General features: G+C 36.6%; 1 protein-coding gene across 6 annotated transcripts in view; it reads right to left on the bottom strand.

Moving 5' to 3' along the window:
* The window catches only part of CSNK1G3 (casein kinase 1 gamma 3), a 112,886-nt gene that overhangs the window by 58,943 nt on the left and 26,282 nt on the right, over positions 1-27,661 (bottom strand). For all 6 annotated transcript variants that reach the window (XM_032335489.1, XM_032335492.1, XM_032335491.1 and 3 more), the window contains exons 2-4: positions 15,396-15,823; positions 7,630-7,670; positions 3,150-3,219 (exon numbers count right to left, since the gene is read on the bottom strand). In XM_032335489.1, the coding sequence (XP_032191380.1) occupies positions 3,150-3,219; positions 7,630-7,670; positions 15,396-15,573 (289 nt within the window). In that variant the 5' untranslated portion in view covers positions 15,574-15,823. The remainder of the gene's footprint in view (positions 1-3,149; positions 3,220-7,629; positions 7,671-15,395; positions 15,824-27,661) is intronic.

Raw genomic sequence — 27,661 nt, 5'->3', positions numbered from 1 at the left:
AGAGAGTTAAAGCTAAATTACTTTGAATGGCTCATTTATGACTAAGAGCACTCTGAAAATACAATCCTTTCAAGTATCAATTCCAAAATCCAACTTTTTTTTTTTTTTTTTTAAGCAGGCTCCATTCTGACTGTGGGGCTTGAACTCAGGACCTTGAGATCAAGAGTCACATGCTCTACTGACTGAGCCAGCCAGCATCCCCAAAATCAAACTATTTTAAAAATCATCAGTCCCTCCCCAAACAACTGAAGTCTTTTCTACAAAGATGACATGGGCACTCACAAATGTTTCCAAAACTCATGTTTGATTAAAAAAACTATCTATGTAGTAACCTAAACTGACATGATTCACATAAAATACTCAAAACTATTCACACTTGAAAGCTTCATGCAATACCATTCATATTTCAATCTGTGTAAATGCTATGCCACGAAGCACAGGGGGATCACCTGATATATATGGAGTGTCTTCTACATGGTGGGCCCTGTGGCAAAGAATACAATAATAAAATTAAGTGTACCTTTGATGTTTAATTCAATGACTCCCTAAACTCTAAACTGACTTATTTATTCTTCTCTAATTAAAGTGTTCAACCCGATTTTTTTAAATGATAGCTTTACTATGTAAGTAATGATTGATCTGTTGTCTTTAAATCTCCCCAGCATCCAATCTTCCTTCTGATTAACACCTCAGTTTCCCAATAGGCAACCACCTTACCCCATTCTCAGTCCTGGAGTTTCAGGTAGGTACTGAGATGAGCAAAAGACCTAAGTTTGGGCAATCAAATTCATAGCAATTAAAACAAGGAAAGTCATGGGACATAAAATAATACAGTAAGATTTGGTCCTAGAACTTCTGCAAGAATTTTCGGGAAAGACATGACATTATAGGGATGCCTCGGTGGCTCACTCAGCTAAGCACTGCCTTTGGCTCAGATCATGATTCTGAAGTCCTGAAATGGAGTCCCACACCAGGTTCCCTGCTCAGCATGAAGCCTGCTTCTCTCTCTCCCTCTGCCACTTGCCCTGCTTATGCTCACTCTCTCCCTCTCTCTTTCTCTCTCTGTCAAATAAATAAAATATTTGAAAAGAAAAGAGAAGAAATGACATTATAATTGCTAAGTTCAGCTACTGGTAACCACCTTTGCCATCTCATAAAAAGGGCCAACCAGAAAATGAAGCTTACTACACACTTACACTTACACACACACACACACACACACACACACACACACACACACAGAGGCAGAGCACAGAAACAAATTCAAGAATGTCCCTCATGGCAGTATTTGAAATCCTGGATACAATAATGTCTTATAAATAGGTCCCTTCTCTGAATTTCCAGGAGATGAGCCAATAAACTCCCCACCCCCCCCAACTTAGTTTCTTGGGGCTTTCTATCACTTGCTACTTCTAACTAACATGTATGGTTTCACATATAATTGGTTTTATTTCCCCCTATCCTTTAAATCTCAGTTGTCAATGATAATTTTGGTAACTCCTGGAGGTCTATCTGTATCAGACTTAGATGTGCATTATAAGAAGCCTACAGTGATAAAAAACATTAACACAAAATGTCAATTTATTGTCCCCACAGTGACTACTCATTTGGAAAATATGCTGTTAGGAAAAAAAGAATATGCAAATTAATAATGCATTAAGTGCTCAATTCTATGAATTAGAATATAAACATGTACTTACAAAAAGACACATGAAAAAACTTTATTTTATTAAACCTGGGGAAACAAAATATTCCTACCTGATAAGAAACTACACATAAAAAATCATTACAGTTAGCAGAACAGAAGTAAACAAAAAGCATAGCTGTGAGAGGCTTCCACATAAAGGCAATGCAACCTACTATAAGAAATTTTCTCATTAGTTTTTTTTCCAATGGCCAAAAATATCTGTTCTCACTAATTTTAGAGTTTACATAAAAATACACCTGTACTTAAAAAAAAAAAAAACCTGTATTAACTTCCTACAGTCACTGAAATTACTGCACACTTGTTGCTTAAAACAGCAATTTATTTTGTCACAGATCTGGAGGACAGAAATCTGAAATCAGTCTCATCAGATTAAATCAAGGTGTTGGCAGGGGCATGTTTCCGCTGAAGGTTCAAAGGGAGAATCCTAGAAGCCTCTTCCAGGTTTTTAAGACTGAGCATTCCCTACTTATGCTCTATCACTCCAGTCTCTGAGTTTGTAGCCATTTTGCCTTCTCCTTTCTGTGTATTAAAATACCCCTCTGCCCCTCTTCTACAAGGACATTTGTGGCTGTGTCTAGGGGATACCCAGATAATCCAGAATAATCTACCCATCACAAGATCTTTAACTTCATCACACCTGCACAGGTAAATTTACAAGTTCCAAGGATTATGATATAGATATCTTTTTTTTTTTTTTTTTTTAGATTTTATTTATTTATTTGTCAGAGAGAGAGTGAGCGAGAGCGAGCACAGGCAGTCAGAGTGGAAGGCAGAGTCAGAGGGAGAAGCAGGTTCCCCGCGGAGCAAGGATCCCGATGCGGGACTCGATCCCAGGACGCCGGGACCATGACCTGAGCCGAAGGCAGCTGCCTAACCAACTGAGCCACCCAGGTGTCCCTGATATAGATATCTTTTATGGGGCCATTTTTCAGCCTACCACTATGTCATAGGTCATTTCAACAACTATAATACCACCAAAAAGGCTAAGGCTATAGAAGTCATATGCATCTTGTATTCTCACACTAAATTTTTTTCACAATGTTCTCTATTTATATTAGCAGCAATGCAGTAAGCTCCCCAAACTGTCATAATTAAAATAAAAGGAGGGACGCCTGAGTGGTTCCATTGGTTAAGCAACTGCCTTCAGCTCAGGTCATGATCCCAGGGTCCTGGAATCAAGTCCCCTATCAGGCTCCCTGCTAAGCAGAGAGCCTACTTTTCCCTCTGCCTGCCTCTCTCTCTCTCTCTCTGATACACAAATAAATAAAATCTTGAAAACAATAAAATGAAAACATTAAGAATCTAGTGAAAAAATGTCTTATAAGCACAGCCTTAAGAAATGATTCATTTTAACCGAATTTAAAATACTATTCTTTGAAACCAAAGAGTTATGATAACAATTCATTTTATTACAAATGTAAAAAATAATACACGACTTTACCTCCAGATCCTAACTGTTTGTAGAATCTGTATTCCAAATGTAGCTGTGGTGCTCTGGATTTCATGGGCTCCTAATTAAAACAAAAATAACAAAAAAATATTTAAATTATTAAAACATCACTAGGCCCCAATCCCAAATGTTATAAATCTTGGTGTCAACTCTTGCATAATTTAATATTCTAGAAGGCATCTTTCCCTAAGGTTAGATCCAAATAAAAATCAACTTTACATTTAAGTAAAAACAACTGATACCATAAATGTACATAATGTCAACGGGCTAATAGAAGAAGCAGAAGCAATAAGGAAATCTATATGTCTGACTCTTTGACCCTGAAGAAAATTATACTCCAAACATTCATGACTAGGGAAAATGGTGGCTCTTACTCTTTTTCTCCCATTCCCAAGAAGTGACCTCTGTATTTCTCATGTAAAAGTTCTAGGTTAAAGGGAAGTCACAGACAAGTGAGAAAGAACAAAGAAGAAAATTTTGACAGAAGCAAGATTTTTTTTTTAAATTTTAACTAGGGTATAGCTTACAATAAAACACAGAGTTTGTTAAGTATTATACCCATGAGTTTAGGTAACTACATATACTCCCACAAACACCACCTCAAAAAACCTTTAGAACATTTCCATCATCCTTCCCTCAGAGGTGGTTACTTGTTGACTTTTATCACCTTTGGATGAGTTTCACCTGTTGTTGGATTTCATATAAATGACATTACACAGTCTATGTTCTATATGTGTGTGGCTGGCTTTTTTCACTCAACATAATGTTTTTAAGAGTTATATACACAGAGAGAGAAACAACATAAACAAAAGCAAAAGACACTCTAGATATAAGTAATAAGCAATAAGTGTGTGAAAATATCTGCAGAAAGCAGGAAACTATTTAACAAAGTAACAGGCAATCTGTATAAGATCCAGTAGGAAAGTATAACAATGTAACAATATTTAAACAAAACCAACAGAACTTCAAAATTTTTTTAAGACTTCTATAAGTGAACTTGCAAACTCAGTCTGCCAACAAGTTAACACAACAGAAGAGAGAATATGGAAACTGGAAGATATATGGAAGAATGTCCACAGAACTAGAAAATGATGTAGAATGCCTCTAAAGAAGTTATACGGAATGAATGCATTATGAAAGAAGAAAAATGGAAAACATAGGGGGAAAAAAAGATCAGACACCTAGACAATACACAGAGAAAGTCTAATAGACATTTGATAAGCGTCCCAGGACAACAGGAGGAAAAGAAGTGAGCAGAAGCAACAACTGAAGAAGTAATTGCTATGAATCTTCAAGAACCAATTAAAGACAACAAACCACAGACTCAGGAGGAATATAGATCCCAAACAAAAGAACTAAAAACAAATCTATAACAAGACCTATCATAATGAAAACTCTAACCCATGACAAAGACTTCAGATAAGAAGTGAGTAAAATCCCAGGGGAACAATTACAGTCATAAACATAATTGTGAGAGAAAACAATGAGCTTAGCTCCTGAGAGGTAGGACAGAATAGTTAAAAGAACAGACACTAAAACTACACTGTTCTGAGTTTGAATCCTAAATTTGCTATGTACTAGCTGAGTGGTTTTGGCAAATTACTTAACCTTTTTGTACTTCTCAGTTTCCTCCTCTACTAAAGAGGGATAAAACTTTATCCTCATCATTATATACACATTCATTAACTGTTTATATTTTATATATATACATACATATATATACACATTTACATACATGACTTAAAACAGTGCCTTCCATATAGTGAGTGCTGTAATACCTATAAATTCTTCACTTAACTCTACAGAAGTATGTAACCATAAAATGTAATGAAAGATGCAATCACCAGTGAAATTAAATACGCAACTTACTCACTCACGAAAACTCCCTAGATAAAAACAGAAACTCCCATCTAATTTAGGTAAGTCAGTTCAGCTTGATTCCAGTACTTTATTAGCAGTAAAATTTTATTACACCATCATATAACAAAAGTTTAACAGGCTGACATTTTCATTATTCATGAACACTAGGTTATTAGATGAATGCAAACAACAGATGAGGGTACCAGCTGAGGTCAGATTAACAAATTACCCAGAAACAAACTACCAATCTGAACTAGGATAACATTAAGTAAATGTGAAAACCTTTCTAAGAGATAGAACTGAAAGTAGTTACTGAAATCTGCTCTCTGAACACCACTATTATCAAAATGCCCCTATTTGTAACCAAAAAATAGAAATCAGATGGCACTGAAGGTAGACAGACATAATATTTTCAAGTGATTGCTTTTAAGGCAGGTCCTGAACAAAATAAATATTTTCGTATTTAAGATACACAAAATATATATTTTGTATATAAAAATATTTAATAAACTAAGTACCAAACGATGGTCCAGTAGTTTATGTGAAATGCCTTCTGTCCTACCAAGCTATTTTCCTGTCCTACCAATCTATTTTTTGGGTGAATTCAAGGCAAAGGTGCCTCTATACCATACTTAAGCCTCAAAGTATTAGACACAGATCCAAAAAAATTGCCAGTTTCACAAGGAAACCACAATTATTATACGTAGCACTGAGCAATGTGCTTTATAAAAAGGGGCAAATCAGAGCAGAGGGAGATTGTTCAAAAAATAAAAGGAAAATAATAACTAAGGGCATAGTGAGACATAATAAAGATAAAACTAAAAAGAGTTGTACACACATGTGTATATGTAAGACTGAGAGATGACATACTAAATGTTTACTAAGGCGTCAATGGAGCAAGCAGGGTAAACAAGTCCCGAATCTAAGAGTAACAAGATCTAAGAGTTACCAATTAATGCCTGAAACAGACAAGGGCAGGTGAGCCTAGAAGAGTGGCTCCTGCTTTGACACCGTGGTTGATGCGCCACAGCGTTATCAGTTCACCATCACAGCTCCTGGGAGCTGCTCACTACCGGCCGGCCGCTAGAGCAATAACACCGAATATGGGTGTTGCCACATTCCTATCCTTGCGTGCCACCCCCACTCCCAACACCACACAATGTCTAGATCCTAGGTTGCTGGCCTAGAACATGGAAAAAGGAAGAATTCCAAAGACATGAAAGTCAGCAATGCTCTTTTAGACACTGTCCAATGCCTGCAACCTCAGCCTCCCTCTGTGATTCATACAAACTCTTGTCCCTTGTTTGGATTTCATGATCAGAAGAGAATCTTGTCATTTTAACTTGCTTTCTATGCAGATCGGCCTACAGAAAGCAAACATGTTTACAATGATTTGTGGATTTGGGGCGTGTTAATAATAGTAAAATACCTCACTTTAAATTAGAAGTTAATTCTTCCAAATATTTATATCTCTGAGAGCTTGACTGATGGTGTGAACTGATGGTTAATGTAAATCCACTTTTAGTTGCCAGTGACAAGCTTAACAGATGACCTACTAGATTTGTTACCATAAAGCCAAAGAGAGACCTTAACACTAAGGTGAACTCATCTAGGCAAAAGCCAGTACCAAAGCACATGTCAGCCAGCCAGTCTCTCCTGGTGGAATCAGAACCCTATTGTGCATCTTTACTTCCCCGCAAAAATAAACAGCCTTGTTATAGCCAAACTTCGTCTACAATCACAGAGACACTTAAAATTAAGTAGTCCAAGTTTTCTGTCTTATCTCCAAAGATTTTCTATTTCTCTGCTGCCTCTTCTTCTGATAGTCTCTCCTTATATATTAATCTCACATTACCCTAGTAACAGTGGTTCTTTTGGCAGAAGCAAGATTGACAATGGCAAGAGGACTGGAAAACCAAGCCGCTCGAGCTTAACCTCAGGGAAATCTGGCTGGCAAGCCAGAGAGAAAAGTTGTGCCTGAAGAAAGTTGGGTCTCATAAAAATTCCCAGATCCCAATTCCTCCAGAGAAGAGCTGCCTCACAGCTGTCATAGCTGGCACAGTTAGGACTACAGAAAGGTCCCGTGGGACTTTGCTTTCCCTGCTATCCTCCACTCACATCAATAATTTCTGAACCCCTGAAGGTCAAACAAGAGCCAGTATTACCATACAGAAAAGATCGGTAGAAAAAGAGATTTTGGAAACTACCTGGAAATATATTTTCAAAGAATGTAATCCTGAATACTAAGGACACTTCTGTCCAAATGCTTGACTCATTAAGAGAAATTTCGTTTTCTAGTTTTTCAACAGTAAAAAATGCCAATGTGCCAGGTTCTTTAAATGAAAAACTGTGCCAAAACTCGAAAATGAAATTCTAAATTGCTATCAAAATAAAGGGACTGCGTTCTCGTGGCATAGAAACACAGACATCTATACATTATCACATACTTGAGGGGCATGCTTATGCCTGCAGCTTAGTGACAGAAAATTCAGTTATGCATATCATTTTCCCAGGAAACATTCAAATTACAAATGATATGAAAACAGAAAAGTAAGTAAAATATAAACTATTCATCAAAGACAAAACAGGAAAATTAGAAAGGTGAACTTACCAGTTTAATTGCCACATATTCATTTGTATATAAATTTTTCCCTTGAAAAAGAAAGAAAAAATGTCAGATTCTACCAGTAATTAATTCTTTATGTAAAACTCTACTCTGGGTGGGGAAAAAAAAAAAAAAGCACATAATCTATTTACATAAAGCAAAGGGGGGGCACCGGGGTGGCTTAGTTGGGTAAGCATCCAACTCTTCAGGGTCCTGTGATCTTGGGCTCCTCGCTCAGCGGGCCATATCCTTGATATTCTCCCTATCCCTCACCCTCCTGTGCATGCACAAGCGTTCTCTCTCTCTCTCTCTCTCTCAAAAAAATCTTTAAATAAAGCAAAGGTCTTCACATCCAACTATTTTAGCAAAAACCTCAATGACAAGGAAATCTTACATTTATCGATTCAATGACGTATTTAGCATTTCACCTGGATTCAGAGTAGAAGGTGATACTAATAAATACATTAGCCCACTTACAAAAATGGAATTATTATTTTGCTGGAACACTGCACACAACTCAGAAAGTGAATCAATAGTCAAACACATGCTAAAATAAATGTCAAAACCAGAATGCCTATATAAAAAGAAGAATACAAAATTTCTTTTCCAGTCACCAGCTCATTTTAAATCCTTCATTATTATGAAATGTGTTCTCATTAGAGCTCAGATGTAATCCAGTAAATACATTAACCCAGAAAAAACCTGGAATATATTAAAAATGAAACAAAGAAAGAAACATTATTCAATAATTGCCTTTGACAAACTAGTTAACTACTTTGAGGGGAACAAGGGTTTTTAACATCTTAGCTTATGACCACATTAAATTCTGAATATTTTAAAATGTAGATATAGATTATAAAATGAGAAAAAAAAATTACCCAATATATAGGAGTCTTTCTGAGCATTTTTAAAAGTAGAAAAAGTTAAGATTTTATACAGACTGGAAAGCATAAAACATGTTAACCTCTGTATGTTGAAAAAATTTTACCATATACAAAGAACAGGCAAGTAACAAACCAAAATAAAGATTTAATACCTTTGATACATAAATTAATGTTCCTTCACAAGTACAGTAAAAAGAATTTTTTAAAAAAAGGTGACTTCTGAATTTCCAGCACAGTTTCAATAAGCATGTCTTATTTCTATAATAAGAAATGCAGAAAAATGATAGCTTTTTTTTTTTTTTTTAATTTTGATAGTAACCGGCCCTGCTTACATGGCTGCTGAACAGAGAACAGGCAATCATCAATGTTCACACATGGGATTTTCTACCATAATACCTCTAACTTCCTTTTCAACAGTAACTAATGAGTGGCAGTAAAACTAGGCACAATTTCAGTGTCAGATACCCAAAGCAGTGTTTGTTCATAAAAATACGATAACACACATCTGAATTTTGTCCTTATTTTAATAAAAATGAATGACAAAAAAAGAGATTTTTTTTTTTTTTTTCACTGAAAGATAATAGCTTTTTTTTTTTTTTTTTTTTAACTTTCATCCAGATGTAATACAAAGAGGAAAACTAATGCAATTGTAGAAGAAACCTACAATCAACAATGTTCTACCATTTCCCCCTATTTACCACACTCCATCTGTGGTCTCCGTTTTTTTTTTTTTTTTTTTTTTTTTTTTTTTTTTTTTTTACTTTTTTTTTATATCCAGCATAACAGTATTCATTATTTTTGCACCACACCCCGTGAGATTTTTTTTTTTTTTTTTTTTTTTTTTAAAGCATTTGTACCCATGCTAAATAAATAGCATAAGGCTCCAAAGCCATGAGACCTGGAACAGGGATGGACTCAGTAAGAGTGTACATTCATTCAAGTTATTGGCTGATCCCATCTTAAAAAAAACAAAAAATACCAAAGAAAAGTAACACATTTTCAGTCGCTTGGTTCAACATTTAGAAGTGCCTTTGTCTATACCTTCCAGAATACAGTATGTATGAAATTGCAGGCTTCCTCGAATAAGCACAGAGTAAATCATTTAATGATACAGTGAGAAATTCATCTTGAGGAACTGATGTTTCACAAAGGAATAATTCTGTTTTGAGTTCAAAGAGAGAACTTGTATATCCTCAAGACGTTATCATCTTTTCACAACTACGCATGTGATGCTTAGTCACAGGTATCCAAGGGAAAATATCCACAGGACAAGAAGTGAGGTTAAATACAAAGAACACAGAACCAAAATATACCAAATTCTTCCACAAGTACTGTTTTTTTTACTGGCATTTATAAAACCAAAGGTCTACTTTTAGGTCAGAGCAGAAAGCACTAAATCCTTAAAGCATCATCTTTTTTTTGAACACAAAAGATTCTGTTGAACTCTGAGGATTATATTTTTAAACATGAGCAATGTTGAGACAATACCACCAATGCATCTGTGCTACCTAACAGGCAGAGCCTCACAGTTGGCTTTTAATCAATGTTTGTTTTATGCATGAACAAACAATGACACGCTAAGTATGTCTTTGTGGGTATAGTATGAGAGAGAGGGAGTGGTATGTGTAGAGGGAATCCAGTTAAGACAAGGCTCCAAGCAGACTGGTTCCGATTAACTGATGTTTTAATCCCATTTCAAAGGACATTCCCAGTAGAGCTCTGTGCTATACTGAACTCGAAAACATGGATTTACCAGTTGGGTGGTACTTGGATACTTGGGTACATAGAAACCTATGTTCTACAGAAACTATGTATATGTTTATAGCAGGAATTACTAGTTGCCCACCAATATCCAAGTGCTCCATTCTCTAACAACAGAATGACTCAATTTTAAAGCGGCAGTCCAGCTAGAGACATTTCCAGCCTTTCTTCCAGCTTGGTGTGGCCATGTGATTAAGTTCCAGATATGAGCGGACAGAAGGTTTGTCACTCCTCACTTCCTGAATGATTTTGTGTTCTCCTGGCCCATTTTCTTCTTCCTGCTGGCTGGCTGGTTGGCTGGCTGGTGGGAGAAAGCAACCAAAGGGGCAATCACCTTACATACAGAGACTGAAGCCATATACTGAGGATACAGAGGTGCCCTGGCGGCCTGAGGGCTCTTCCTCTGCTTTGTGTTACAGAAAACAACAAAAACCTATTTTGCTTACTACCACTATATTCCAGGATCTCTTTGTTAGAGCATCACAATCTGTTCCTTATTATGACATTTTTCAGTTAAGTTCCATAATATGCCTCAGTTAGTAGCAGTAAAAATCAATAAGCATAAAAATGATGAATGCACTCAAATCTGCATTATTTATTCAAAATATTATAAGGCCTGCAGAATTTTCAATAAAACAATTCTTAAAAACAATCAAACAAGAAGAATTATCAACTATATAGAAGAAAAGAAACAACAGTAAGAGAAGTTATTGGAACTCCTGTGGCATACTTCATTATGTCAAAAGTTCCAATAACTTATTTCAGAAATAGTATCCCATAGAGCTATATGTAACAACCTTGTTCTGTGTTCTCTTTTATGCAGGCAGGGGTAGCCAAGAGAGGGGACATAGAAGAGGCTCAGGAAAACAAAGTTTATTATCCTCACAGACAAGAAGTCACAGGAGAAGTATCACAGTTTGGTCAAGTGGTAGGGGACAGAAACAAAGGAAAGGGAGCTTAGATCAAAGGCTTTATTGGAGTTTCTGTAGAAAACCAAGGCAAGGCAGGATCAACAGTTCAGGATTAACTAGTTTGGATAATTCTGGTGGCAAATAATTAAGGGTCTTTGGGCTATAAAGGTGGTCTCTCATCTTATACCTAGCCATGGGATGATTAATGAAGACTGCCTCCTAGAACATACAGGCCAGACAAAGGAGGTACAGCGCTGCACCAGTTATTCTGCAGATCAAAGGCATGCTCCCAGCTGAGTCCTTTGCGATCGCTAGGAATTGGCTAGCCCCAGCAGGAGTAGTCTCTCCCCAGGCAGAAAGATTTTTTTAAGGTGTCAAAACATAATAGAAGAAAAACAACAACAAAAAAATACATACAATAGAACACTGGATTCTACCTAGCTATGTTTGTTCTCACTCAATGCCTATCAATATTTCCAGGGGTTTCAGTTGGCTATCTAAGCTAGACACAGATCTACAGATAGGAAGAAGGCAAGTCTTACCATCAATACATACAAAAATAAAATAAAACCAAAAAATATTAATTCATCATTTTACAATAAATAAATAAAAATATACTACGAGGGATGCCTGGCTGGCCCAGTCAGTTAAGCATCTGCCCTTGGCTCAAGTCATGAGCCCAGGGTCCTGGGATCGAGACCCACATGGGGTCCCTTCCTCAGGGAGGGAGTCTGCTTCTCCCTCTGCCTGCAGCTCACGACTTGTGCTACTTGTGCTCACTTTGACAAATAAATAAATAAAACCTTTACTATAAATGTACTATCAATTACTTAAGTGTAATTTAGATTATTTACAATGTTTACCTATTCTTTTTAAAATCTCAAAGCATAAAAAAAATAAAATAAGATAAAATCTCAAAGCATCTGGACAGCTTTATGCCAAACTTTTTTTTTTTCTTAATAATTACCCATAAGAGAGCAGTTTCAATGGTGCATAATACCTGGGACATTTGAAATTGGCAGGGGAAAGGTATTTGGGGTTCTATGTGGAGGTACAGCTTTTATTTAGTGCCCAAGAAGAAGGACATTCTAAACAACATGAAGTATTTGGAACAGTCCTCTACAAAAAAACAGAACTATCCAGCTCAAAATGTCAAAAGCATCTTTGTTCAAAGTTACTTACCTATAACACGAATACCTTATATTCTTTCTCACCCAATACTAATCACAAACATTTCAGGGTCAGGAATCAAATTTTCAAGATGTGTCTATTACTATTGTTTTAAAGCAAGCACTTTTGGAATCCAAACCAGCTTTTAACATTAGCATGTTTACCCAGGTATATAAAGAATGTGGCTCTGAACAACTTTTTTTTATACAGAGAAATTATCAGGGGCCCTTAAAAAAGGAGTAAAATGCTGCTTTCTTTAGTATCCTATCAATAAAAATGAATAAAATTATTAAATTAGCTATATAAGTATAAACGTTATATTACAAACATAAAACAAAATTGCAGTGTACAGATGATACATTTAAATAAATATATACAAATATACAATAAATAACCATAGATTAGATACCAATACACAGCCAGGTGGATGACAAACTGATGGATGGATGGTAGATGGACAGCTAGACTAACAAATCATTTTAATCCTATTCCTGATTATTCAGCAGTATTTTACTGTTTTTTCACTATATGTAGCATATACAGGTTCAGTATATGGTACACATAGTTTCTCATATTGCCCCGGTGAAAAGGGTCAGCTAGATTCATTGTGTGTGTATACAAACACACACACGCACACACACACGCACAGAGGTATACATACACATAAATGTATTTATAAACATATACACGTAGTCATTTTGAAATTAATTATATAAAACCACTTTTAAATAAAAATGGCCAATATACTATAGTCCTACAGTCACAGCCACAAAGAGATAAGAATACAAATATGTATATATGATCACCTGTAGAGCTAATTTATACATATAAATTTAAATAAAAATACATAGAACATGTTATCAATATAATTTCAAAACAGAACAAATATCTTGATACCATCTTTTAAGGAAGCAGAACAATCACTGTGTTCCTAAAATATGCAGGTACAACGCTGGTCCTTTACATTATCATCTAAATTTCATCTCCACAATAAACTATGAAGTAGGAGTAATTCCATTTTAAAGTTGAGGAATCTGCGACCCCAAGTAATTCCCTGGCTTATATTTTCCATGATAGAGGGGACAATTTTTTTATTTTTCCAGTATTATCAGTGCCAAATCATGCCTCCTACATGACAGACAAGAAGTACATTTGGAAGGATGAAGGGTGCTAAAAGTTACACAGGTAAATAACCTCGTTTTTCTAATTCTAAAATCAGAAACAGTTTAAGAATTTCAAAATATCTAACTTGGAGTGCCTGCGTGGCTCAGTGGGTTAAGCCTCTGCCTTCAGCTCGGGTCATGATCTCAGGGTCCTGGGATACAGCCCTGCATCAGGCTCTCTGCTCAGCAGGGAGCCTGCTTCCCTGCCTCTCTGCCTACTTGTGATCTGTCAAATAAATAAATACAATCTTTAAAAAAAAAATCTTACTCAATATCCTTGAGAAAATGAAGTGTAAATCATTCAGCCTTTCAAATATGTGAGTCCCTACTCAAATGCAAGAGTATGCCAGGCACATCAATCACAGCTCTTTACAAGTGTATCACTGCCTTTTATTGGCTTGCTTCATGAAAAGACTTAATGCACATTAACAACACAAAATAGTATTAAAATGAAGGACTAACTACAAATTAGGGTGTTTTACAAGATAAAAATAAGAAGTAACTGAGTAGATAAACATACAATTGGATTTATTTCTAATAAGTGGGGTTGTATCTAAGGACTATTGTAAAGCTAAGTTTTACCTTTTACATGGCAAGTTTTCACTCTTGGTGGGCCAGTGATCAAAGAGCCCTCGAGCAACCTCAGTACTAACAGCCATATAACCATGCTGCCCTGTTCTTATTTCTCTTCATTCAGGATAGCCATATTTCTACTTTACTGGCAGTTAAAAGCCTAGATTTTGGTCCCGAGTCTGTCATTAAAATGCTGTGTGACATCTGGCAGGCAACCTTCCCTCACGGAATTTCAACTGCCTTAAATGTAGAGTTAGGAAGTTTAATTAGACCAGTGTTTACCATACCACCCTGATTACAAAAATAAACTGAATCGGTATTCTCTGTCCCTTGGTAAGAATACAGATTTCTTGAGGCGCCTGGGTAGCTCAGTGAGTTAAGCATTGGACACTGATTTCAGCATAGGTCATAATGTCAGGGCCATGTGATCAAGACCCACCTAGCGCTTCAAGCTAGGCATGGTACCTGCTTAAGATTCTCTCTCTCCCTAGCCCGATCACTCCCACTGGGTCTCTTAAAAAAAAAGAAAAGAAAAAAAAAATCCAGATTACAGAGCCCCAGCGTGGAATATACTTGGTTAAATGGTTAGAGAGGGGGTGGTGACAGAATCACAATGTAAATTTCACTGATTTTTTTTTTTTTTAGGTTTATTTATTTGAGAGAGAAGGGTGGAAGGGCAGTGGAGTGGGACAGGGAGACTTAAGCAGACTCCACAATGGATGCGGAGCCCAATACAGGGGTTCAATCTCACAACCCTGAAATTATAACCTGAGCAGAAACCAAGAGTTGGATGCTTAACCAAGTGGACCACCCAGGCTCCTTAATTTCACTGATTTTTATGCAGTTTCAGCATATTACCTTGGCTTTAAGCCATACATACCCTCCTAAAGGGGTCAGTTACTACATGTTTTCAAATATGAAAAAAAGAGCCTAAACACCATTCTTAATACACTGCAAATGGCTCCTTATGGGTCCTTTTTTTTTTTTCCCACCTTGTTGGGTCTTTTTAATTTACTTTCTTTTTTCTCATATTCCAAATGGGTGATCTCAAGTAAACAGACATTCACATACTATTCATATACTATACTATATATACATGTATGAATACACATTCATATACTAGGGAACTCCTTACAAATGAAAATACAAGTATGAAAGAAATTTCCAACATTTATATTCTTTAAAATTATCACAACAACAAAACAACTAAACAATAACTATATCATTTTCATTAGAAAGTACGTTCAGTTTAAAAAAAAAAAAAAAAAAAAAAAGCTTCCAGCATAATGGAATAAACAAAATAGTCTTACCTAATCGTAATTCTCCAAAATTGCCACATCCAATTTTTTTTCCAACTCTAAAGTTAGGTCCAACCATTAAAACTCCAGAGGATGAAGACCCAGTTCCTCGAGTGTTGTGTCCCGACCGACCACTAGGTCGTGCCATTCTATCATCTGATTTGTCCTTGTCTTTCTTTTTATTATCCATATCAAGTTTGCGGTACTCCACTTTGAATTCTTTAATCAAGACAAGCACAATGAAAAAGGGTATTGTGAGAATAGGTACATCACTAGATTAACTGTACCAGGTGGGTAACTGCTAACATTCAAATTGCAGCAGGTAGTCAGTTAACTGAAGCGTGTTCATCCCATTCGTGAAATTTTTCTCAGTTGTCTTTTCAGCAAAACATGTCTTCAAAATTATCTCTTCAGTGATGTAAGCTGATATTGATAGAGAGCTAGAATGTTAAGAAAAGAAAATTAGTTAACCTGAAGAATTTAAAAATATATTTTGGGGATATTAAAAACATAAGTTCAAGCAATGGATTATTGCTATTTGTTGATTACCACTTAAATCAAACCACAGTAGACTTAGAGTAACCATTAGCCTCCTCCTATACTTTAATAACAAAGAGATGATAAAAATAAAAAAAATTTATTAAAAATTTAAAATATTTTAAAAATTTGCTATTTCATAAGCCAGTATACATTCACTAACCTAGACCTTACAACTTAAAACCATTTCAGTTTTATCCATAAGTCAATATAAGATTTTCTACTTAAAAGCAAAAAAGAGAACATATTTTGAAAATCAGTAAAAGACTTTAGTAAAATTGTCTTCCACATGTCCATACACACATAGGTACATTTTCAAAATCTTTTCAAATATACATTCTCATTTGAACTTCATTCATTCAAATATTTATTAGAAATTATACAAGGTGCCTGGGTGGCTCTGTTGGTTAAGTGAATGCCTCTGGCTCAAGTCATGATCCCAGTACCTTGGGATCAAGCCCCACATCAGGCTCCTTGCTTAGCAAGGAGCCTGCAACCTCTCCCTCTGCCTGCTGCTCCACCTTCTTGTGTGCGCTCTCTCTCTCTCTGTCAAATAAATAATAAAATCTTTTAAAAAAAAAAAAAAAAAGAAAGAAAGAAAGAAAGAAGGAAAGAATTCAAATACAGGAGTCTAGGTGGCTCAGTCATTAAACATCTGCCTTCCAGCCCAGGTCATGATCCCAGGGTCCTGGGATACCCACATTGAGCTCCTTGCTCAGCAGGGAGCCTGCTTCTCCTTCTCCTTCCTGCTTCTCCCTCTGCCTGCTGCTCCCCCTACGTGTACTTGCGCTCATTCTCTCGTTCTCTCTCTCTTTCTCTGTGTCAAATAAATAAATAAAACCTCTTAAAAAAGAATTCAAATACTATTTATTAATAAATAATAAATATTTATTATTACTTATAACTATATATGGAAATGGGCTTCAGAAATGGTAATGCAAAGAGCACTCTTGCCACCCATCATGGGAAACAATTCTTATGTAACATTTGAACTAGGCCTTAAAAAAAATAAAAAGTAATTTCACAAGGTTAAGAAATACTGGCCATGGGGCGCCTGGGTGGCTCAGTGGGTTAAAGCCTCTGCCTTCAGCTCGGGTCATGATCTCAGGGTCCTGGGATTGAGCCCCGCATCGGGCTCTCTGCTCGGCGGGGAGCCTGCTTCCTCCTCTCTCTGCCTTCCTCTCTGCCTACTTCTGATCTGTCTCTGTCAAAGGAATAAATAAAATTTAAAAAAAAAAAAAAGAAAGAAAGAAATACTGGCCATGAGGTGGAGAAGATTAGTTTTTATATTTTCTAATAGATACATGAAAACACTAAAGCTCAAAAAAAGGCTTTTGGAGGAGTCTTCCCCATTCATCTTCTCTGGGAATTTCACCCATCTAACATACCTCAATTCTGCAAGCTTGAGCAATTCTCCTACTTTTGTTTGAACAATTTAAGTGGATTCCTATTCTCTGCAATTAAAGAAGTAACTTCAAAACATAGTCACTAATAAGGAAACCTGGATCAGTATCAAGGACTTCTTACTTGTATTTCTGAAACTTATTATATAATGCAATTGCAACAAGAGCTGAAACAAATAGTATCTTCTGATTAATTCCCAGCAATCCCCCAAATAGGCTTTTAATCCTAACACCCAATGTGTTTAAGTTGTTTCATAGTATTTCTGCCATACTCATATTTTGCAGATAAAACTGTAAGCATCTCTTTGGTATCTGTAAAAGACATACAGGACACCTGGGTGGCTCAGTTGGTTAAGCGGCTGCCTTCGGCTCAGGTCATGATCCCAGCGTCCTGGGATCGAGTCCCCCATCAGGCTCCTTGCTTGGCAGGGAGCCTGCTTCTCCCTCTGCCTGCCATTCTGTCTGCCTGTGCTCGCTCGCTCTCCCTCTCTCTCTGACAAATAAATAAATAAAATCTTTAAAAAAAAAAAAAAAAGACATACATTGTTTATTCTGTTTCCAAATATAATAGAGTAACTGATACTGAACTGCCCACCCTGCTATAAATAACTACATAAATGGATAAAATTTATAAAGCACCCATTTTCAGTTATTGAGTAACAGGCACTATGGTCTATGATCTTCGAGAAAAAGCAAACACATAAGGTGAGTCCCACCTTTACCTAAGCTCTCTAGGGAGGGATAATTTTCTGACCACAATACAGGGAGGTGAGACACAGGTAGAATGCAGTGATTAAGATCAGTCACTGCTGAAACAAGTGAAATTTGTAGGATTTGGTACACAAGGTGAGGCAGTGGTACAGTGCTGGGGATAAAGAGTGGTAGGCAGAAAGCTAGACTACATGTGCAGCAATATTCTGAAATATCTATTGGACAATGGCTACTATGGGGTTAAATGAATAATGAACATACTAATGGCTGCACAGTGCTGGGAGAGATTTAAGTTCATATATAGTCATGGTGGAGGAAACTCATTAATATCCCAGGAATTCAGCTGAGACACCACAAGACCAGGTCTTAAGAGTAAAGACCATACTCTAGAGTAAAGACTACAATACACGGCTCAACTAAAGCCTAAAACCAAGCCTAGATTTAAGAAAAGCATCAGCAAACCTCCCTCCTTTCCATAACAAAACTGAACATACTTAAAAAGACAAAAGACCCAGACTCTTAACAATGCTGGACTCCTAATGTCTAGCATACAATTAAAAATTACCAGACATGCAAATAATTAGAAAGTCCACAGCCAGGAAACCAAACTGTCAAAGGAAACAGACTCCAAAATAATCCTAATAGTGGAATTAGAAAACAGGACTTTAAAACTACTAAATAGCGATTAAAGTCCTAGTAAATTGAATAAAGAGAATGGGACAGAAAATTTTTGAATAAATAATGGTTCAAATTGTCCCAAATTCAGTGAAAAACATTAACCTATAAATTGAGGAAATGTCAAACTTCGAATAGAAATTAAGAGCACTGGAAATCAAAAATGCATGGGTATTCATTTCCTTAAAAGATAAATTACTGATTAAAGCACAAATAACTTTTTAGTGTCATTAATAACAAAAAATGGAAGTAAAATTTATGACAACAAAAATGGGGGCAAGTATATGGAATTGCATTATTTTAAGATTGTTATATTTGTGGGGAATGATGTGGTTCAATATTAAGTAGCCAATGTCAAGCAAAGAATGTTTACTTTAATATGCAGGACAAATACAAAAAATTAACTGAATAGGAATAACTAAACAACTAAGGCAAAATATAAAAACAATAAACAACATCTGATTAAAACAAAAGAGAAAGAAGACATGAGACAAAAAGAAAACAAAGATCAGGACACTACAGTCAAAAACACACAAAGGCCTATGAAAATAGACCACATTCTCAAAAGGGAAAAATTGTCACTGTATTAAAAAAGCAACATCCAGGGGCAGTTGGGTGGCCTAGTCATTAAGAGCCTGCCTTTGGCTCACATCATGATCCTGGGGTCCTGGGATTGAGCCCCACATCAGGCTCCCTGCTCAGCAGGAAGCCTGCTTCTCCCACTTCAGTTCCCCCTGCTTGTGTTTCCTCTCTCTTTGTTAAATAAATAAATCTTTAAAAATTTTTTTTTAAAAAAAGCAACATTCACTATATTCACCTCTAAAAACAATTTCAAATACAAAGACAAAGAGACTGAAAGTAAAAGAAGAGACAAAGATACACTATGCAAATGGCAAGTGTAAGAAAACTTGAGAAGCTACAATATTACCAAAGTAAATAGGCAAAGAAATATCTCTAAAGATACAGAGGTCCAGTTCATAATGCCAAAAATATCGATTAAGCTGAAAAACATAAAAATCATAAATACATATGAACAAAATAAAAAACTAAAAAAAAAACTAAAATTAAAACTAAAATGAAGAACTAAAGGAAAAAAGACGATCAAAGGTGAAAATGTTAACAATGCTTCAATAAATGACAAAACAGAAGACAAAAATATCTAGGGGCGCCAGGGCGGCTCAGGGAGTTGAGGGACTGACTCTGGATTTTGGTTCACGTCAGATCTCAGGATCATGAGATCAAGCCCCACCACATCAGGCTCCATACAGAGCAGGGAGTCTGCTTGAGATTTTCTCTCCCTCTCCCTTTTGCCCCTCCCCATGCTCTTATATGCTCTTTCTAGAAAATAAATAAATCGATCTTCAAAAAATTTTAAAGGAAGCAAAAATATCAGGATTATACTGACACAGTAGATCTAAATAATACTATCAGTACCCTGCACTTAGCTGACATTTATAAAATATAACATTTAATAACTACTAAATAGTACTTCCTTTAAATGCTCACCAAGAAAGATCATATGCTGTGTCAGAATTTAAATCTCACAGAGCTGAAGTATTACACAGCACATTCTCTGATCAAAATAAAATTTAAAAGCAATTATAAGGGCACCTGGGTGGCTCAGTGGGTTAAGCCTCTGCCTTCGGCTCAGGTCAAGTCATGATCTCAGGGTCCTGGGATGGAGCCCCGCATCGAGCTCTCTGCTCAACAGGGATCCTGCTTCCCCCTCTCTCTCTGCCTGCCTCTCTGCCTGCTTGTGACCTCTCTGTCAAATAAATAAATAATAAAATAAAATAAATAAATAAAATCTTTTTAAAAAAAAGGAATTATATACACTTTTGTGTATAAAGTTGAATGGGGTGGCTGAGGGATGGGCACTGGGGAATGTATGTGCTATGGTGAGTGCTGTGAATTGTGTAAGACTGATGAATCACAGACCTGTACCCCTGAAACAAATAATACATTACATGTTAATATAAATAAATAAATAAATAAATAAATTGAAAAATAAATGTGCGAAATTAGAAAAAACTGTAACAAAATAATAATGAAACACTAAATTTTGTAAGCTCTATCTAGATCAACACTTAGAACAAAATCAGAAGCTTTAAATGCCTAACTGAAAAACATTTTTAAGCAATGATCTAGGTTTTCTTATTTTTTTTTAAGATTTTATTTATTTATTTGACAGAGAAAGAGATCACAAGTAGACAGAGAGGCAGGCAGAGAGAGAGAGGCGGAAGCAGGCTCCTTGCTGAGCAGAGAGCCTGATGTGGGGGTTGATCCCAGGACCCTGAGATAATGACCTGAGCTGAAGGCAGAGGCTTAACCCACTGAGCCACCCAGGCACCCTAGGTATTCTTTTTAAAAAGCTAGAAAAGAGCAAATTAGACATTACTTTAAGAAATAATTTAATGGGGTGCCTGGGTGGTTCAGTGAGTTAAGCCGTTGCCTTCAGCTCTGGTCATGATCTCGGAGTCCTGGGATCGAGTCCCACATGGGGCTTTCTGCTTGGCAGGGAGCCTGCTTCCCTCTCTTTCTCTCTGCCTACCTGTGATCTCTCTCTATCAAATGGATAAATAAAATCTTTAAAAATAAAAAGAATGAAAGAAATACTTTAATAAAACTATTATTAATATCCCATGAACTATATGAAAATATAGTCTTAATAAGTGAAAACAGGAGTGTCAGCTGATAAATGCCAAAATATCATTAAAAAAATGGAAACTCTAGAACAAAAAGACTCATATGTGAAATGAAAAGCTTCACTGGATACACTTAAAAGTAGATTGAATAAAGCAGAATAAAGTGTCAATGAACCTGAAAGGAAATTCAAAGAAATTATCTAAGGAACAAAATCAATAAAAGTAGAAAATAAACAACAGAGGAAGTAAATAAAGCCAAAATACTCCTTCTCTGAAAATTAACAATAAAACTGGTAACTCCTAGCAAAAATGATCAAAAATGAAAAGAGAAAATATATAAATAACCAATAACAATACTGAAAGAAGGCACATCACTGAAGATCTTACAAATTTTAAAAGGATAAAGGACAATTATGAGCAACTTTATGACAGTAATTTGATAACTCAGACAAAATGGACAAATTTCTGGGGCACCTGTCTGGTTTAGTCAGTTAAGCAACTGACTCTTGATTTTGGCTCAGGTCGTGAACTTCAGGTCATGAGATCCAGCCCCACACTGGGCTCCAAGACTGTTGTGTAGAGTCTGCTTGTCTTCTCTCTTCCCCCTAAGGCTTGTGCACACTCTCTTTCTCTAAAATAAATTAATTAATTAAAATCTTTTTTTTTTAAGGGAAATGGACAAAATTTTTTTTTAGAAATCCAACATAGGATTACAAGATGAAATAGAAACTATCAATAGCTCTGTATATATTAGAAGAACTTAATTTTTTTTTTTTTTAGCAAAATCTCTCGCATATTTGAGTGAACAGAGTCAGGAACCAACGAGTACATATTATATGATTCCAGTTACGCGAAGTTCTAAAATCAGCAAAACAAGCTGTGGTGATAGAAATCACACCAGTGCTGCCTAGGGTGTTGGGATATCTGAGTGAAGAGTAGCCTGAGGAAACTTTCTGGGAGAAGGAAATGTTCTACATCTTAAGTGGAAAAGGACTACACAGGTGTATACATTTGTCCAAGCTCATAAAATGATACTTAAAACCTACACATCATAGGTCATAGTATCAACAACACTTCAAAATGTGACTTTTAGAAATAACCCATACCCAAAAAGCAGTGCTACATCAGAAAGCTCAGGTTTTTTTCCATCCTATAACATTATTACAATGTTTCTTAAAGTTAATGAATGTATCAGTACTTTACTTTAGAATATATCAGAATTTTACTACTTTAGAATGTATCAGTACTTTAATTTACTACAGCACTTTACTTTAGAACCTTAAAGAGCCTTTCTGTATTTCTATACTTCTATTACTTCTAGAAGTAATTTTCCTTTTGCAATCTTCTTTTTTTTTTTTTTTAAGATTTTATTTATTTGACAGACAGAGATAACAAGTAGGCAGAGAGGCAGGCGGGGAGGGCGGGGAGAGGGAGAAACAGGCTCCCCGCTGAGCAGAGAGCCCAGGACCCTGGGATCATGACCCGAGCTGAAGGCAGAGACTTTAACCCGCTGAGCCACCCAGGAGCCCCCCTTTTGCAATCTTTTATGTTATTTTCAATACATAGCTTTTGGTTTACATTTAATCAAATACCCAAAACACAATCTACATGTAATTAAGAATTCAAATAATAAAGATGAAGTAAAAGTACCCCTTGGGATACCCACCCCCTTGTCTTCCAACCCACTTGCCTATGCAGATGTAATAACCATTACTTTCAGTTTGGTGTGTATGCTCCAGACCTTTTTTGTAATGCATGTATGTACATATTTGTGTACAGCAATATTTAGAACTTTGTTTTACAGAAGTCCTCACGAAGCCTCTGACAAACCAGAAGTGCCTCATGAAAGAAAGAGCCTATGAACGTGTTTCACATATGAAAGGACTTTTGCCCTTTCGTCTTCATACCCCTCTACCCAATATGAATAGTAAAGGAGCAAGGGCCAGCATAATGGGCGGGGGGGGGGGGGGGGGGGGGGCAGGAAAGAGTCAAATCTCTTCTCCAAACAAAGTTCCAGAGCCAAGAGCCAGGCCTGAAAGTGAGAGGTGGGGAGATAGTGGTTGAAAGAAGCAAGGAATCAGCTTAAAACTGAACCTCAAAACCTTTAATACCTGAAAATAAGTCCACTGCCGAAAGTAAACTTATTCTTATAAATATATAACAAAAAATCAAAGGAAACTAAGATATCATCTATGAGTGAGGAAGGGAGAATAATCAAAGCAGATACATGATAATGTGGTTAATGAGAAAGGAAGCTCTTTTCTGTTTTAGCCTTTCCAGTTCACCACATTCAAAAGAAACTCCTCATGAACCCGTAATAAGATTTTTTAGTCTTTAAAATATGTTTACAAATACATTTTTTATTGAAATATTTTCTTATTGAGGATCTCAAACAGCACTAGTACTTTCCCTATTATAGCAACTATCCAATAGTATTAGTATCACCTACAAGTCTAGCTATTAACTACAGCCACAAATTCCAGCCTACAGGTTAAATTCAGCCTGTGATTTGTTTTGCACACCACAAACTAAAAATGGTCTTTACATTTTTACATGGTTGGGAAAAAAATTAATAATAACATTTTATAACACATGAGAATCATATGAAATTCAAATTTTATTGTTCATGAATAAGTTTTTGTAAGAATGAATCCAAGAACGCCTGGGTGGCTCAGTGGGTTAAAGCCTCTGCCTTCAGCTGAGGTCATGATCCCAGGGTCCTGGACAGAGCCCCACATCGGGCTCTTTGCTCAGCAGGGAGCCTGCTTCCCCCCCTCCCTCTCTGCCTGACGCTCTGCCTGCTTGTGATCACTGTCTGTCAAATAAATAAATAAATAAAATCTTAAAAAAAGAATGAATCCATACCAATTCGTTTACATATCTTGATGGCTACTTCGGGTTACATGAGTGGAGTAGTTGTGAGAGAGCGTATGTGGCACACCTGTCATTTCGAACTGTTGCACAGAGAACCACAAATTGCTATGACCATGCTTTTAAAGCACAGGACAGGGTGGACTAGGTATTTCAAATTAGATAGTAAAGCACTGTGTTCATTATAACACTATACTAAAGAATGCAATATACTTGGACATGACCAAAAGTACTAGCTTTCCAGTGCTGTGTAACAATTTAGCAAAAACGTCAAGGCTTACAGCAATACACACTTAACTAGTTCACAGTTTTCATGGATCAGAAGTCTGGGCACAGCTCAACTGAGTCATTTGCTCAGGAATTCATGGCTTCATTCAAGGTATCAGCCCGGCTGCATTCTGACCTGGAGGCTAAAGTAGCGAAGAATTCTCTTCCAAGCCCTTTCAGATTATGGGCAGAATTCACATTTTGGCCCTGTAACAGTAAGGGCCCCTGTTTTGCTGGCTCTGGGATGGAGGCTACCCTCGGGTTCTACACAACACCTACAGGTCCTAGAAGGTGCCTATAGTTCTGTGCCATGTAGGCTTCTCCGACACAGCCACTTACTTCAAGTCCCCCAAAAGAATCTCTAACTCCAATTTTCAAAGAATGAGTTTTATGTAAGGTAATATAACCTTCTCTCCTACCTAAGTTCCAATCTTTGTACCCTGCTCTAATACAACAGTTGAGTCAGGTCTAGGGACCCTCACTACATGATTCCAGACCTCTTTGATGCTACCTGCCTATCGAGGATAATAAAAAAAAGAGGTCTTGGAATACCAACTAGTAGCAAACACTTGGACAAGGATTAATATGGCTATCCTTATTTTAATAATTATAAAATAGGATTAGACTAGGAGATTTCTAAGGATGCCCTTGTATTACGGACAGTATTAAAATTGCCTGTTGAATTTGATGACAACGACTCATATATAACTTCATGATCTTTGAACCTAGTACACTACTGGGCATGTAGGGCAGTCAATAGATATTATAGATTAATAAATGATTTATTTCTATCCCTAAACATTTCCAGGTTTTAGGTGTATAATTTCTACTTAGAGCCCCCCTCCCCCAGCTACTTATCACCAGACCCCCTAACATCAGGCTGTTCGTTTACCTGAAAGACCTCAGTGAGAATTTTTTGCATATGCCAACCAGTCTGCTACCCGTGCTCCCAAGAATGTTCTGGATGAGATAGCATTCCCTTGCCTGAGTTACTCTGTTAATACTGCCTGCATTTCTGTCTTCTGTAGTGATTCATCCTAGCACCAAAGAAAAATCAGTTCTGAAAACCGAAGACATTCTTTCAGCTCTACCTAACACCAATAAACCATGAGTCACAAATCCAAATGCCCAAACAAGTAAGGCAGGTAATATGTATGAGTGAATCAAGCAGAGACTAAGACCATAAGGAATACTAGGGACTACAGCAAACTAGAAAGCAAATATTCCACTTGAAAGGGACAGTTTTTACTCAGCTGTAAATATTATCAGTGCCATTGAGGAATCTAGACATACCAATTTTTCCAGAAAAATGCAGAAGCTCTCTGTGTGTGTGTGTGTGTGTGTGTGTGTGTGTGTGTGTGTGTGAAATCTCTGTAGTTGGTATTTGCTGAGCACTTACTACACTAAGTATTTTAAATAGATTAATTCATAAATTCTCAAAAAGTTTTTTTTACCAACAAGGAAATTAAATTTTAAAGACATCACATGGCACGACCAGCATCATGAAGTTAGTAACTGATAGGGTAAGAAATGATTTAAAAAAGGAGAAATCCTGAGTTCATATTCTTACCCACTTTACTTTCTCATGTTGTTCTTGCTAACTGTCTGACCTCTCAAAATACAGACTGTTTCCTTCTAGCTGGATCTGCAGCCTGGGACTTCTTCTGCCTTTTGCCATCCTATATTCTCAGTATTCTATAACACCTCGATACTGGCCAATCCTAATCTGAACCAAACTGGGCGGCGGGGGGGGGGCGGGGGGAATGACCCACCACTCAACAAGCCCCATTCATGTACATAGGGCTCCAAGACATTTCTGAACAAAAAGGCCATACACACACACAGAACAGAAGAAAAAAATTATTAACCTACAAAATTGTAACATGCTGTCTATGATATATATATATACCTTTCTGTTTAAATATCCTATTTTTTAAGAGTTATTTTATATTCTTACCAGTTACCCTTGGAGACATGAAACATTAATAAACTTATAAAAGATGGGAAGAAACGCATATACTACAGGTGAAAGAGTGAAGGAAGCAAAATCCCAAACTAAGTGCCAGAAAATACAACAGGTAAGAAAAGAAGTGATCTGCCCGACTAGAAGTCCACAAAGGCTTCCTAAAGGAAGGTGAAATAGTGAGCACGAAAGAAGGGATGGGAGGCAGGGGTAAAATGGGGGAATGGGAAAACTGTTACTAACTACAATTAAGTATCTCCTATGTAAAACAAAACAAAGCAAAACAAAATAAGAACAGACCTCTAAAGAAGCCAAAGGAAGGTCCAAAGGAGAACATGGGGAAGGGAAAATTATACTCTGGCATCACAGAATGAAACCCATCCCCATCTGGCATTCTGAAGAACCCCTTGCCTACAGACTGGTGCCCTGAGTACTCATTCTAATGTGGAAACTCATAGTCAATAAGCACCATCGTGTATACATGACATCAAGAGACTAATGAACCGACAATTCAGAATTACTGTATTTGGGAAGAAAGCTAATTATATGAAAGAAAAATACAAACAAAAAAAGCAAGTAAAAAATCTGGCAAAAGGAGATCACCCACACAAAAGAAGAGGAAAGACTACCAAAAATAATAACAACTAGATCCAGAGAGGCTTTTGAGAAGAACAGTAATATAGAGGGAGAATGACAGAATAATGTTACATTAAATGGAATAAGCAAAGATCAAGTGGGGAAACAATCTTAATATACAAAACAAAAATAAGAAAACAAATAAAGGAAAACACACAGGATGAAGCAACCAAACACCTCCAACTTCAAATTAATAATTTCTTTTTTTTAAGATTTTTATTTATTTATTTGACAGACAGAGATCATAAGTAGGCAGAGAGGCAGGCACAGAGAGGAGGAAACAGGCTCCCCACCAAGCAGAGAGCTGGATGCGGGGCTCGATCCCAGGACCCTGAGATCATGACCTCAGCCGAAGGCAGAAGCTTTACTGAGCCACCCAGATGCCCCTCAAATTAATAATTTCAACAAATGTAAAGGACAAAGAAAATTTAAAAAAACTTTTCAAAGAAAATTTTCCTGAACTAGAGCAAAAAGGGCCCAAAGAACACTAATGAGGAAGGATACCCTCCATTTATGGCACTGTTAGTTATTTAAAACAGTCAAATTATGGAAGCAGCCCAAGTGTCTATC

The sequence above is a fragment of the Mustela erminea genome, chromosome 3 (assembly GCF_009829155.1).
Source record: "Mustela erminea isolate mMusErm1 chromosome 3, mMusErm1.Pri, whole genome shotgun sequence".
NCBI lineage: Eukaryota > Metazoa > Chordata > Mammalia > Carnivora > Mustelidae > Mustela > Mustela erminea.
This window is presented reverse-complemented; position numbering and strand designations above follow the sequence as displayed.